At 51.9% G+C, this 14,264-nt stretch overlaps 1 protein-coding gene and 1 pseudogene across 1 annotated transcript; both read left to right on the top strand.

The window, feature by feature from the left end:
- The window catches only part of LOC120234865, a 66,587-nt pseudogene extending 64,737 nt beyond the window's left edge, over positions 1 to 1,850 (top strand).
- A 2,208-nt stretch (positions 1,851 to 4,058) lies between these two features.
- On the top strand, positions 4,059 to 14,025 carry ANKRD60 (ankyrin repeat domain 60). The gene is made up of 5 exons (XM_039236885.1): positions 4,059 to 4,413; positions 7,522 to 7,572; positions 8,762 to 8,892; positions 10,185 to 10,350; positions 12,745 to 14,025. The coding sequence occupies exons 1-5, from the start codon at positions 4,059 to 4,061 to the stop codon at positions 13,047 to 13,049; spliced, it is 1,008 nt and encodes a 335-aa protein (XP_039092816.1). The 3' UTR covers positions 13,050 to 14,025.
- The last annotated feature ends 239 nt before the right edge of the window (positions 14,026 to 14,264 follow it).

The raw sequence follows: 14,264 nt of genomic DNA on the forward strand, positions 1-14,264 counted from the left end.
CTCCCTGCCACTTCCCCATTATACAGATGAGGAAACCGAGGCTCAGACAGGTGAAGCCGCGTACTCAAGGCCATGAAGCTAGTACGTGACCAAGTTAGGTTTTAAAGCTCGGCCTGGCTGACCCAAATTTGTTTTCTTCATCAAATGTGATACCACTTGCAACCCAGTGCTTGGTAAGGAATTGTAAATTGTTAACTGTTTCCAACCAGATTCAGTGGTTGAGATTTTAAAATTCAGACACACACACACACACACATACACACACCCTCAGACCAGCAGACCCTGAAATTACTTCTTTGGAATTAGGCAAGTGTATGTTTTTAGAAAAAGCCATGCTGATCTCCCTGGAGAAGGATCAGTTCTAGGCTGAGGTTTTCTTCCATCACAGGTGGTGGAGAGTGAGGAGTGCGTCCTGTGGACCAGTTTGTCTAGCACTTACTCCCCAGTCTGTTAAGCCTCGCGTCAGATCCCGTGCCCAACGTGAGGGTGTTACTAGCCCGAGCTCTGCGGCAGATGCTGTTGGAAAAGGGTATGTGGACTGCTCTTCTGAACTTACACACTTGAAAAACTTCATCAGGCAGCAGCTAGATTTCCTCTTTAGGGAATTGTGGCAGATTGCCTGATAGCGTACTTCAGACTTCTAGAAATTGATGTATTAATATTAACTTTCATGCAGAAGAGTTGGTTGTTTATGAAATGACTAAGGAAATGAATGCAGTTCTGTTTTCATATTTAATGAGCATAATCCTAGAATGCAAATGATTGCAGTGTTCTAGAAATGAGGGAAACTTTTGTTAAGTGTTGAATTATGACATAGACATTGTGAAAGGCAGCAAATGTAAGCCTTTATTATGCTGAGGTTTCGATGGTTTTATTTTGTAGTCAGAAAAATGACTCGCCCAGCCTGAGCAGGACCCCACACAAGATCGTGTCCCTCGAGTGGCACGTCCACATCTATGCCAGGGGTGGAGCGGAATATCTCCAGCCCTGTTCCCCCGAACGTACCGCCTTGCCCCTTCCCTCCCGCTGCCTCCCCCACCACACTCCATACGCTGTCCGTTCTCTTCTAGAGGAGGGAACAGGAGAGGACGCTGAACATTTCTGAACTGCAACTTTAAAAATACACATACCTACCCGTTCTTGGGAGTCCATCTTTGAAATTTAAGAATCGCTCTTTGATGGAAGCAGTCATTTTATCATTTCAAAGTCCTTATGTGTATGATTATTCTGGGAAAAATGACTTGTTGTCCTGAGGTGTGGTTTAAGAAAAACCCAAAACCAGATGATGTCTTGGAGCACAATTCATGGCACATGCAACCCAAACTACTGTTTTCTCTCTTTAGCATATTTGAGAAATGCCGGTAACCCTCATCTTCAAGTCGTTGAAGAGACTGTCCTAGCTCTGCAGTCTGACTGGGACCCAGATGTGTCCTTTTGTGCCACCCTCCAGCCCAAGCGGCCGAGTGCTGCAGACAGCCGCACGCTAGGAGAACGCAACTAAGCCCTCTGTGACGCGCACACTCTGGTCCTGTCGCAGGTGACACAGACTGCTCACCCCAGCCCATCGAGGGTCTGACGGTGCCACACCTTCCAAGGGAGGAAAGCTTCTAGAAGCCTTAAGGGTGGGCACTCGGGCGGCCCCTTTCCCTTCTGCAGTCACAGGGACCGCACCCAGGCCGGGTCCCCCACTCCTGCGCCCCGCCCTGCCTCATCAGGACATCTGGGACCAGGTGGTGGGCAGGCGGCTGGCTGGGTGTGGGGGCTTCCGGAACATCAGGCTGGCCTCTCTGGGACAGACTATGTTACTTAAAGGCCCCCGCGGCCCCAAATAAAGTAGTTTATTAGAAGTTTTTAAGTCTTTACTAGGCTTGCACATGTGGCTTCTCTTATGTTTTCCTATCAAATATAGTTTATGGTGTCATGTTTTATTTTTAACTGAAATAATGTACATATGTAAACAGCTCTTGACAGGAAGAAAATATATTGACGTAATATGAGCCTCCTATCAGTGAACAGAACAAATACATCATTTAAATTTATGCTGCACTTCGAGTTGCTGCAAATAGAGCCCAATTTGTTTACTCTTGAAAAATGTGATAGTTAAGGAAATCTACTAAAGAATGATTCATGGCATTCTTTCTAATATTGTACTTTTGTATAAACTGTACTTGGAACTTTTCCTCAGGCACTTGTCCCTCCGCCTCTCGTCAGAGCTGTACCCATGAAGCCATGCGCTGGCCTTTGACAGACGCATAAAGTAGAAAGATTTTTCATTCTTACATGGATTCACTATCACCTATTTGAGAGACGGAAATTGATCATTGAGATGCATGGATTTCGACTGTGTCTCTGACGCTCTGTGGTCTTAAAAGAGAGTAACAACACTGGACCCCACAGATCCGCTCAGTTCACATACCTGCCAGTGGTTTGGGGGTTAACTTACGACACCCCTCAAACTGACCTAAGTTCACAGAACTTAACATTTCATGCTCTTGAAATTTAGACTGAGAGAGGATGCTCTGGAGCCTTGAATGGGTTTTTCTTTAATAATTTAAGTTTCTACAAACGTCTGATTAACTTCTGTAGAATGTGTGTGCTCCTGTTCTTTTTCTCATTTCTGTCTTTATCTTCTCAAAAGTAGACATCGGAGGAAGGAAGGAGAGGCCCATTTGGGGTTCAAGAGCAAGCTAGCTGCAAAGGGCACGTTGCTATTGCCATTCTCTCCTTGGATCTTTTTCTTGTCTGTCTTATCTTTCTCCCTTTTTTTAAAATAACATCTCTGGAGCTGTATATTGAATTTCCTGGAATACAGGATGCTCTCCCCTCCCCCAAATTCCACTGAGCTGATCCTTTAAAAAGAAAGGAAGGAATCTATAGCGTGCCAAAGAAAATAAGGTACATGTGTGAGAACTTCAAATTGTAACCCGGGGTAGCGTTTTGGCAACTTCAGCAAAGACTGAGCCAATAAATCGGAGGCTACGTATTAGAGAGAAGAAAAATCAGTCTATCTCGGGTTCGAAACTTGCCTCAAGGACATAGATGAAGATCATTGTTTTGCTTCAGTAACAAACCACTTTAGAGTCAATGTCTAGAAACTGAGATGGTCATATTGTTAAAATCTGTTGATCTGGCAGCAAGTAGAATTATTCAACTGGAATCTTGTGTTCTGCGCAGTGCTTAATTTTCCACTAAGGAAAAAAAACTCCCCTCCACTCGGGTTGTGATGCATGGCCTCTGGGTCCTGAATCCAATGCGCCTGTAGCCACCCTTTGGTAAACAATCCAACCTTTAAACATTTCCATTTATACACTAAAGATCGTCGATAACTTAATAGGAATGCCTTTCCAGTGCAAAGAGATTTTTTTTTCATGACTGTAATTTCTCTGCAGAAAGTATGTGTAAGGCTTATCTGTTCTTTTGTAACAACGGAGATTTTTTTCTAAGATGGATCTGTCTCACCTCCCTTTCTCCCCTGATGCCCACCCCTCCTCTTAGCTCTTGATGTAGCCTTTGTTCAAAGGTGTGGGCTGTTGAGCGCGCGTGGTTGGAGCATCTCACGTAAGCTTCCTGTTTACCCGAACACACTCTGCCTCCTCTTGGGCGAATTAATGGAAAAGCACAAGATGGATTTCTCACAGACGGAGCTCCTTTGAAAGGTGTCTTCACAATGGAACCGTCTCCGCTTCTGCCGAGCAGGCGTCGCCCTCTTGTTAAGTGTCTTCATCGGCACCTTTCTCCCGGAATTGGGGGGCATTCGGGGGCATCTGCGGAGCTGGCTGTTTGATCTGAGCCAGGAGCAGATCCGCAGACCGCACCTGACGGGCTCTGCGTAGACGATGCCCGTGATGAGGATTTAGGGCGCCCTTCACTCCAGGTGGTAGCCCCGAGTTCTGCCAGGACCGGACAGCGGCCTGGGGAAAGGGACTGACCCGAAGGGCAGGGCCTGGGGGCGTGGCCCCAGCGGGGGTCTCCGTCCGTCCGCGCTGCTGAGGGACTGGGGGGGGGCGGGGAGGCGCTTGGTGACGCGGTGGTTGGGGGGACCGCCGGGCGGGGGGGCCATGGGGCGGGCCGAGGGCGGCAGCAGAGTGCGGGCGGGGGCGCCGCTGGAGGGCGCCCCGGACCCCAACCCGGCCGTGGGCCGGCTGGGCCGGCGGGGGGCCTGCTCGGCAGGCCTGGGGCCCCTCCTCGCGCCGCCCCCGGCCCCCGCGAGCAGCATCCGGGCCTCGAGCCCCGCACTGGCCCTCGACCAGGCTCCGGACGTGTTCGCCGTGCGGGTGCTGCTGGAGGAGACCGGGGAGATGTTCCAGGCGGCCAGCTGCCGCGGCGACATGACCGTGCGGGAGCTCAAGGAGGAGCTGGAGCTCCTCGTCGGGGTCCCGCTCGACCTGCAGCGGCTCCGGTACCTGGACCAAGGTGGCCCCCGCCCCTTTCCGCGCCGCGCGCAGGGCCTCCCCCCTTCCCGGTGTGCCGTCCCACGTGCGCACCCCTAGGTGTCCGGACAGATGCCCCGCCCCCCCCCCAGGAGACCCCAGACCGAAAAGCCAGCCCAGGCCCCGCCCTGCAAGGTTCCCAGTCCCTGACAACCCAGGTTCAAGTTAGACCTCAAATCTCAAGGCAGACCCAGTCCACACAGCAAGATCCTAATCCTGGAAAATCCTGCCCGGGTCCAGACTGCAGTCCCGAAGCAAGCTGTCAGGTCAGACCTGTCCCTGTGACGGAATCTCAGCACAGGCACTGAGGAGTGGGACCCCTCAGACCCTCCCCTGCCGTGTGTCCTTCAGGGGCCCAGATCCCAAAGCCAACAGTGTCCGCACAAGACTGGAGGCCGGAAACACAGCCTGTCCTGAGGGACCCCACAATCCAGGGCAGACCTTCACAGCAGACTTCCAAGTCCCCATGTTGGACTGTAACCACCACCCCGACCCCCAGCCCAGCCCTCCAGCCAGCCGTGTGCACACAGAGGTGCTGAAGCTCAGAACAAACTCTGCCCACTCCAGGACCCCCCAAACCAAGAACAAACTTGGCCAAGACAGAACCCCAGATCCCCAGGCTAACCACGTGGCCCTCAAAACCCTGAATCCTCAAGCCACCATGTCTGCTGAAGGACACTAATGTCTGAGGCAAACTGCCCACCCCAGGACCCCATATCTCTGTGCAAACCATGCCCAAGTTTGAACCCCAAATAAATTCCCCAAGCTACCCCTGCTTGCAACAGAACCCTAAATGCCAAAGCAGATTCCACCTAGATCAGGACCCCAAATCCAGAGCAGACAAGCCCAATTCTGAGCCCCCAGGCTCTAACTAACCATTTGTGCATCGGAATCCTAATCCATCAGCCACCGCTGTCTATGAGAACCCCGAGACCCCACATGAATTCTTCCCTCATCTGGAAGCCAGTTTCCAAGCTCTCCATGACATCAGAACACAGCCCTCAGAAGGGCTCCAAACCCTGCCCACAATAGAAGCCCCAAACTCAAGTCAAACATACCCATCTCTGAACCCCAAGTCTCAAGGAAACCATGTCTAAGCCAACCATATCCATGTAAGGAAGCCAAAGTTCAAAGCAAACCTTGTCTACATGAGGACCTCAAAACTCGAGGCAAGCTCTGCTTATATTTGAAACCCCAAATCCCTCAGCCAAACTTATCCACACCAGAACCCCAAGTTCTAGACCAAACCTTGCCTATCTCAGACCCCAAATCCCAGAGCAGAATCTGTTGCCGTCAAGACCCCCAAATCCCAAGGGGTGACCTGTCCGATTCCCTACCCTGAGTTGCTACAGTACCCAGGGCTCTGTTAGAACCCCAAGTCCCCAAACAAGTCTTGCCCACTCAAGGACTCCACGTCCCACAATAGACCCTTCCCATACCAGGACCCTCAAACAGAAAGCAAACCTTGCCTTCATCAGACCCCCAAAGCCAGAGTAAACTCTGCCCTCGTCAGGACCCCAGATCTCAAAGCAAACCCTACCCATGTTGGAACCCCGAATACTGGCACTAACCCAATTCGTATCAGAACCCCGAATCTCAAGCTGTGTCCTGTCCACATCAGGAGCTCAAAACTAGCCCCATCAGAGTCAGAACCCAACATCCAAAGCTCACTGTGGGTAAACTGGGACCCCAAGGCCCCCTATCCAGGCAGATCCCATGTGGGGGAAGGACTCGAGAGCCCAATCTGTCCATCCATCAATCTCCTTCCCTCAGCCTGAGCACATGGCTGTCCCTGTTCTGATCCCTACAAAGTTTGGGATATGAGAACAGGATCAAAGCCCCTGGGCTCCATCATCTCCCCACCCGGTTGAAATCAACGCAAAAATACTTTAAGAAAACGAAGATCTAAAACCCTGTCGGGGCTGCTGCACCGGGAATGTGAAAAGCCCACAATGCAGGCAAACTGCAGCACCACTGCAGGCTGGGGGCGATGGAGACAGAGATCTGAGCGCAGCCCGTCTCCGCAGCCGCCATTCCCCCAGACACTGCCCTTCGGAGCTCAGTTTCCTAATCCACAACACAGAGCCTCTTAGCTCTCGAACCTTCAGTGCCATTTTCCCCTTTGGGCAGAGAGGGCTTAGGAAACTCAGAATGTGCGTTGAAGGCCAAAAGACCTTCCTTCGCTCTCTTTGAAATAGGTGAAGCATCCTTCGTGACTATCTCACTATAGGAGTGTTTGGGAGGTGCTCTGGGGGGGCATAGCTGAGGCTTTCTTTGGAAAGAAGTAGATCTCAAACCCGGTCTGTATTTAACACATTAACGATGAGGTGAGCGGCTGAAGGATGGTAAAGCATACCCAAACAAGTAATTTGAAAATTACGTATCCTGAACTACAAATGTCTGGCACGTGTTCTGTTAATTTATCTTCACTGATGAGCTATGCTGAGCAATAAATCCAAGAAATCTAAGAGGCAATGAAAGAGACCGAGTGACTTAGCGCTGATGTCACAATCGTATCAGTCAGCAAGCACTTAGCAACTGTTCGAAGCTTGACCTCCCTTGTGGTGGCCATCCTTACTGTGGGCAGCAAACGAGAAAGGAAGAAGGTGCCCCTGCGTTGATAAAAGAAATTTGGGTTTCTGCCTGTAAATAATCCGCTGATGCCTCTTTACCCACCTCAAGGTTGCCAGGGAGGGTTACACGAGATCACGTGTGTGTGAAAACCTTGAGGGACACAAATCTAAAAGGGATGAGCAAATTCATGGATGAGGGTCGACCTTACATGTCTGTTGTCAACTCCAATAATTTATTTAGCTGGTGATAATTAGTATTTGTCTACGCCGAAGGCAGTTGCCGCTTGCCTGAAAAGAGAGAAGTGCTGAGCTGTTCGGCATGTGTGAATTGCACTCGTTCTTAGGAAAACGCAGCTTGACTCAATTTTTTCAAAGTTGTTAGGAAGTCAAGTTGTCTCGCGGAAGACTAATTACTGATTATCCTCTGTGTTGGAACCACAAATAGGACCCTAATTAACAATTTTGCTAATCGCTATTCCCTGTTTACATCCACCTTCTGAAGTTTCTTGTCATCAAAGGGGACCAGCGGAGCCTGAAGGGACAAGCTTGTGGCACCGGACGGAAGGCAGGTCTGTTTGGAGTCCTGGCTTGACTATTTCCTAGCAGTGGGAGCCTTAGTTTGCTCACCGGCAAGCAGAGATAACAAGCCCGGCTTGTCATGAGGATTAAAGAATATGGGTGCTTGGGTAGAAGGCACTTAGTAATCACTCAGTCGTGAATCCCAAAAACTCACGCATTCCGCTCGGAATAAACGGTAATCCAACCTGGCGGCGGCGAGACTTTACGCTTGCGATACTGCTCGTGGAGAAAAGAAATTATGTTGCTCTTAAGCAAAATCATAGGTGGCCATGTAAGAAAAGGCGTATTTAAAAAGGCAGGCTAAAGACAACTTTGCTTCAAATTTTCTAGAGTCCTCTTTTCTATGATGCTGACATTCTTGCCCAAAGAGTCTGAATTTATGAAGTGTGAGTAGAGCCACTCACCCCAACCTTTTATATGAGTGGAGGGCTGTTCTGGGTGATGATGCCAAGGAGTCTAACGTCTCAAGTCCAAACCATGGGGAATGTCCATGTTACAAGTCCTACGTTACCATAAATGTGCAACTGGGGCGATTTGTCCCCCAGGGGCCATTTTGGCAATACCTGGAGACATTTCTGATGGTCACAACAAGGTGAGTAGAGGCCAGGGATGCTGCTAACACCCGACATGCCTAGAGTGACCCGCACAAGGCAGAATGATCCAGTCTAACATGTCAGTAGCGCCAAGTTTGAGAAGGATGCCATGAAATTCTGCCATTGTTACGTCTTTCGCCAACTGTTGACAACACCAACCAGAATTAGTAATTTAGTTCAATGTATGACTTATGCACATACCTGTACTGTTTCTGGAATGTACTGGGACCATCAAGTGGTTCTCTATTTAACAGAGTTTGCGTCATGAAATGACTTTACTGACTCAATGGTATATTTTCCCAATAGAACAAGTTATAATTACAGAATTTTATAAATCATTGCTATTTTTGGTGGGGGTGGGGGGTGCAGGGCTTGGCTTCCATTTGAGCCGAGCCAAATTGCTTTTCTAAAAAGCCTTAACGGCCACAAACAGACTCATGTGGAGTCATCAAATGAGATTAGTGTTCAAGGTTTTAAAATGATCTCTGCGATGCCCAAGGTCAGATCATCTCTTAAGTTAACCAATGTAATCGTTTCTCTTTAATACCCAATTTTTTTTTTTTTAAGAAAAAATTATTCCCCGTAGGAGTTTTGATGGATGAAACCACACTGAAGTTCCATGATGTTGTTCCTGGTGGAATTATTTCATTATGTGTCTGGCAGTATGATGGATGGACGGAACTGGTTTTGGCGGCTGTGGAAGGGGACCCCAGTAAGGTGCTTTCATGCTTCTGTAAATGGATATTATACTTCATGAAGCAGCCGTAAACTGGGGAGGGGGGGACTCGGTCTTTCATGTGAGTATTTGAGTAAAAGTTTCAGAGCAGGAGAAAAGAGAACGGGACTCCTAAGGATCAAAGAGGACATGCGCGGGTTTCTGGTCCCTCTCGGGTGTGCGGTTCCACGGCGTTCACGTATAACCCGCTCAGCCCCCACGCCCCCCCACAAAGGAAGCAGGGCAGTGCGTTTTCTATCCGCATGTGTATCTTGTAAAGTTGGAAACCTGATTTAACAGTGAGCGAAGAGCTCCCGTAACTGGGAGTGCGTGGGCCACAGAGAGACCCCTGGGGCGGGAAGGCCGTGCAGGACTCGACACCCAGCAGGGACTGCTCTTCCCCAGGCCTTGTGCTTAGCTCTCGGCTGGGCTCTGTGCTGGACACTGGGGAGAAGGGAGGCGGGAACCAGACTGTCTACCCAGCAGCGAGGACGGGAGGCCGGGGGGCTGGGGCGGGCAAGTGTATGCTCCTTCTAGAAAACACATCTGGATGGAACGCCGTGAGCGTGTGGGGAAGGGGTCAGGGCTGCAGGAAGGCTGCTGGGATTAGATCCGGGAAGGGTGGGTGGTCTCCGGGGAGGCGGGCCGGCCCCCTGCCTCCCCCCTCCCCCGTCTCCCACACTCTGGAGTTCTGCTTCCCCCCACGGCGGCTCCCACACCGGATGCCCCCCTCCCCCCACCTAGGGCAGAGTTCCTCTCCGTCGGGGCCGCACACAGTCTTCCTCTCGTGCTCAGAGCCTTAGTTCAGCATGAGATGATTATATTATGGGGCTATTTTTCATCCGTGAGTGGAGTTCAGAGTGTTCCAAAAGTTAGCAGAGACAATGGGCCCGAAAATAGATCGGAAGGCCAGAATTCATCAAGTCTCCAGGGGGGTGCGCTCCCCTCTGGGGAGGCCACTTCGTGTTGGCTGGTGTCTTCCTTAATGGCCACGGCCACCTTCCTCTGGACACCCAGAAAAGTTATTTTCTCTTCAAAACACCGGCAGGAAGAATTTCCTGCCTCCGAGCCTGCCTGATGGTAAATGCGTATTTCCTGGACATGTATAGAGCGGTCGGCAATGTCCTCCCCGGGCGCGTCCCGGTGTCTGAGCTCAGGTTTGGCCCCCTCTGTTCCCACCACGAGCCTCAACTTGCCACTTGAGCAAATGGCCCCGGCCCCCACCAGGCAGGTGTATCTGCACTTTTGAAGTAGCTCAGACTCACTGTGTGGACCCCCCCATTCTGTTGCCCAGCTGTCCTGTCTTGGCGTTGATGAAGGCTCCCTCTACAGAACTGCAAATTCGAAGCATTTTGAAGGCGAGCGGTGGAAGGAATGGATAGCTCAGCGAGCATTCGTGGCCTTGTACATTACCTCCCACAGAGGTCACCCTGATGCTATGCAGTACCTTCTAGAACACGGTAATTCTGAGAGGCAGCTGAGTATGTCACCAGCTGGGGTCTTGTGCGGGTGGGAAGACCGAGTGGTGTGTCTTTCTGGCCCTTTGGCAACGGTGTCCTGGACCCAAGTTATGTCCACCACTGATCGTGGTCCCTGTGGGCCACTCGTGGTCTGCCGACTTGAGGCTGTGCCCCTCTCTTGGCCAGGTCTTGAGAACACTCTTTCTGCTGTGGGAGATGCAGCTCAGGACACTAAGTCACAGGAGCAGCCACGGGGACTCCCTGGCCTGTCACGTCCAAGCAGACACACGGATGCGCCCAGACTGTGTTATTTCTGCCCCACCTGAACTTGGATTTCAGCAACTGTCCCAGGGGCCCAGCCCCAAGCAGGCTTCGGTCTCTGGCCAGTCTCCTTTCTCCGAGGCTTTGAATTAGTTCCCTCAGGAGGCACTCACCCCAAACCCTGTTTTCATTTCCAACCCCACCCCCAGAGGGCAAATTGCTCCTTCTCTCTCTGTTGATAGAAACGGAAGCCTTAGGGGCCCCTGGGTGGCTCAGTCAGTTAAGCGTCTGACTGTGGCTCAGGTCATGATCTCGTGGCTCGTGGGTTTGAGCCCCGCGTCAGGTGCAGAGCCTGCTCGGGGTTCTCTGTCTCCCTCTGTGTCTCTGTCCCTCTCTTGCTCATTCTCTCTCTCTCTGTGTCTCAAAATAAATAAATGAACTATAAAGAAAGGAAGACATAGAAGCCTTAGCCTGCATTGTCTCTGAATTAAAGGGCTCTGCGTACAGTTGGGCCGCAGCACACCTTCTCTTCCCTGGACGTAGGATATTTTTGGGAAGAGAGGCCCGCGGACTGATCGAGGAGTCGACCCTCCAAGAACAATAGACAATAGTTGCAGACATCGCAGGCCACCGGCTTCCTGGGGAAAAGGAAGAACGTGACGTGGGCTGTTTGGTCAGTGGTTTGAGGCTCAGAAGGGGGCCTCATCCCAGGGTCTCCCGTATCAGCTTGCCCTCAAATCAGGAGCCTGTCTTTCCTGCCCGCGGCCTTGACCCCAGCCTCCCTGTGCCCCCCACTTCCAGCAAGCAAGGTGAAAACATTCCCGCGGCCCCGGGCAGAACGACTGACGCGTGTGTCCATCTGACGGGTAGAGGTTTTCCTGTATCCTCCTCCCTCCGCTGCTTTCCGCACGCTGCCTGTTGTAAGATGAAATATGGGCTGTTCGCGGCCCAGCAGTCCGTTAAGCTCATAAAAAGTCATTTTCACTCTGATGGAACTGTGATGTATTTGCAAGCACCAGTTAAAACATTACAGCCAGCTTTGCAAAGTTTTCTGTCCTTTGCAGACAGCCGCGGCAAGGCCGTGCTGTGGCTGAGGCTGGGGCGTTGTGAGAACCTATTTAAAACTTTACCTCACCGACCAGCCATAGCTCATAAAAACTGGCTACAGAAATGTCAGCTGCATGTAATTGAATTGCCTTGTTTTCTGTGTCATGATATTTGTTACCCAGAATTTGATTCAATTCAACAAGTCCATATTGGACACCTGTCGTTAGCCCATCCATCTGCGGGAGGCAGTGAGGAATTCAATCGAAGTGAAATCTGTCCATGAGTCAGGGCGCCCATCGTCTGTCATTTCCCGGGTGCCTGTCTTCTCCAGGCATCGCACTACGTGCCGGGGATGAAAACAGCAGTGATCCAAACAAGTGTGTTTTCTGCCTCCGTGGACTTTATGAAGGGAAGTCAGCAAATTATTACAAATAATTAATTCCATGGTCGATCGTGCGTGGCATGTTCTGAAGATACAGACTGTCTACTGAGCATATACGGGGAGATGCATGGGAAGAGGGGCTGAGGAAGGTTTTCCTGAGGAAGTAAATGAAGGATCGCGAGAGAGCCCGGGGCAGGGGTGGGGCGGGGGGAGTGTGGGAAAAGGGTGACAGGGTTTTTAAGTGAAGGGAACGGCATGTGCAAAGGGCCTGGGGCAGGATGAGGCAGCAGGGTGTATTTAAACGATAAAGATGGAAGCCTGGTATAATTGGAGCGTGGAGGGAGTGGAGGGAGAGCATGGGTGGGTGGAGGTGAGGCCTGCGCGGTGGTAAGGGGGCGGTGAGGTGAGATAGGATAGCAACACCCTAGAAAATTACCCCAAGGGTAGCGGGCATCAGACATGGGGTTGGAGCAGGAGTGTGCTCTGGGCAGGCTGAGGCAGGGCAGTGCTGGGTGCCGGACCCGCCGAGGCAGCGACGCCTCCTCTCTCACACGCGGTGTGGGGTCGGGGGCGGTTGTGAGTTCTCCGAAGCCTTCCTCCCACGGCCCTGCCCCTCCTGCGCTTCTCTACCTGCACGTGATTCTGAAGGGGAGGCTCACGGCCGGGAGGGGGGCCTCGCTCAGCTCAGCCGTCTTACTTTGCAGGAGCGAACTGCCTCAGAAGAACCCTCCTGGGCAGGACAGCTCTGCACGCGGCCGCGGCCATGGGCCGTCTGGACTCCATAAACCTGCTGCTCAGCTACGGGGCCTCCGTCAATGACAAAGACACCAGGGGGGAGACCCCCATGTCCATCGCCCGGCGCATGAACCGCAGACACGGCGAGAGGCGGATGTTCCTCTTCTACTGGATGACAAAGTCAGGGACCACGGACCCGAAGAAACTGATGGCGAACAAGGCTTTTCACCGGGCAAAGTCTGGGTTTGGCTCCAAGAAGAAGAGCCAAATTTAGCTCCCGCTGGGAACGCGTGCGCGCCGAACCGACTCGGGTAACTTTTCCGAGTTCAAATCCACAGCGGCCCTCGGCGAGCAGGAAGTCCAGAAAACACGGCAATTAATCTGAATCAGATACGAAATTATCTGTCCTGTTTGCAAATGACTCGGGTAGGTGAGTTTTGTGTTCGTCCTGTAATCCATTACCGACTGAGCGGCCTCTGATGCCGGCCTTTAATTCTATGCTATTTGCACATCGTATCCAATAACGCTGCTTGGGGTGATGGGAACCAATTACCTTCTCTCCCTTCTGGAGACCATCTAATGCATCAGCATAATAGAAGTAATAGCGGTAATGAGAGTGGCACTGTGGCTATTGTCTAAAGCAAGTGCCAGCAAATGTCGGGAGGTTGCCAGCCGTGTGGGCTGTGAATTTCCGCTTGTAAAACCCGGGAGCCACGCGTCGCCGCAGCTAGCACGCTTCTAGAAGTTCTCCTGAGCCCCCTCCGGGGGTCTGCTGCTCCCATCGGAGGTCGCAGGGTGGAGGGGAAGCGAGGAAGGGGAAGAGCAGAGAGAGCGTGGTTCTCCAGACAGACCTGCACAGGGCCGCCTTCTTGGCCTGTTGAAAGGTGACGAGTTGCCACTGGATTTGGAGGAGGCAGCGTAGAGGGTGCCCATGAGCTCGGAGAGGAGAGACTCAGAGCTGGCACCTTCTTTCCCTCCGTCCCGTCCCCGGTGGCCCACGCACCCAGCTGTCCCCTGTCCCTCCCAGCAACACCAACCTCTCTGCACTTAGTACCAGGTCTGTGCCTCCCAAGGGCTGCACACCTGCGGGGGACCCAGCCTGCCATGTGTCTGAGCCCCGAGTAGGAGCCGGAGGGGGAGGTGGGCGCCAGGGCAGCTGACGTTCACACCCCTGCCTGAAGAGGGCGCCACGACTCAGCTCCAGCAGAAACGTGAGCCAAACCCTGCTAGATCTTTCCAGGTTGTTTTAATATGATAAGTCTAGATTTTACAAAAGTGTGTGTGTGTGTGGTTTTTTGTTTTTTTACTATTTATTTATTTTTGAGAGAGAGAGAGCATGAGCGGAGGAGGGTCAGAGAGAGAGGGAGACACAGAATCCAAAGCAGCTCCAGGCTCTGAGCTGTCAGCACAGAGCCCGACGTGGGGCTCGAACTGACGGACCATGAGATCATGACCTGAGCCGAAGTCGGACGCTTAACCAACTGAGCCC

This window comes from Hyaena hyaena, unplaced genomic scaffold (genome assembly GCF_003009895.1).
Source record: "Hyaena hyaena isolate Hyena2069 unplaced genomic scaffold, ASM300989v1 scaffold_119, whole genome shotgun sequence".
In the NCBI taxonomy this organism is placed as follows: domain Eukaryota; kingdom Metazoa; phylum Chordata; class Mammalia; order Carnivora; family Hyaenidae; genus Hyaena; species Hyaena hyaena.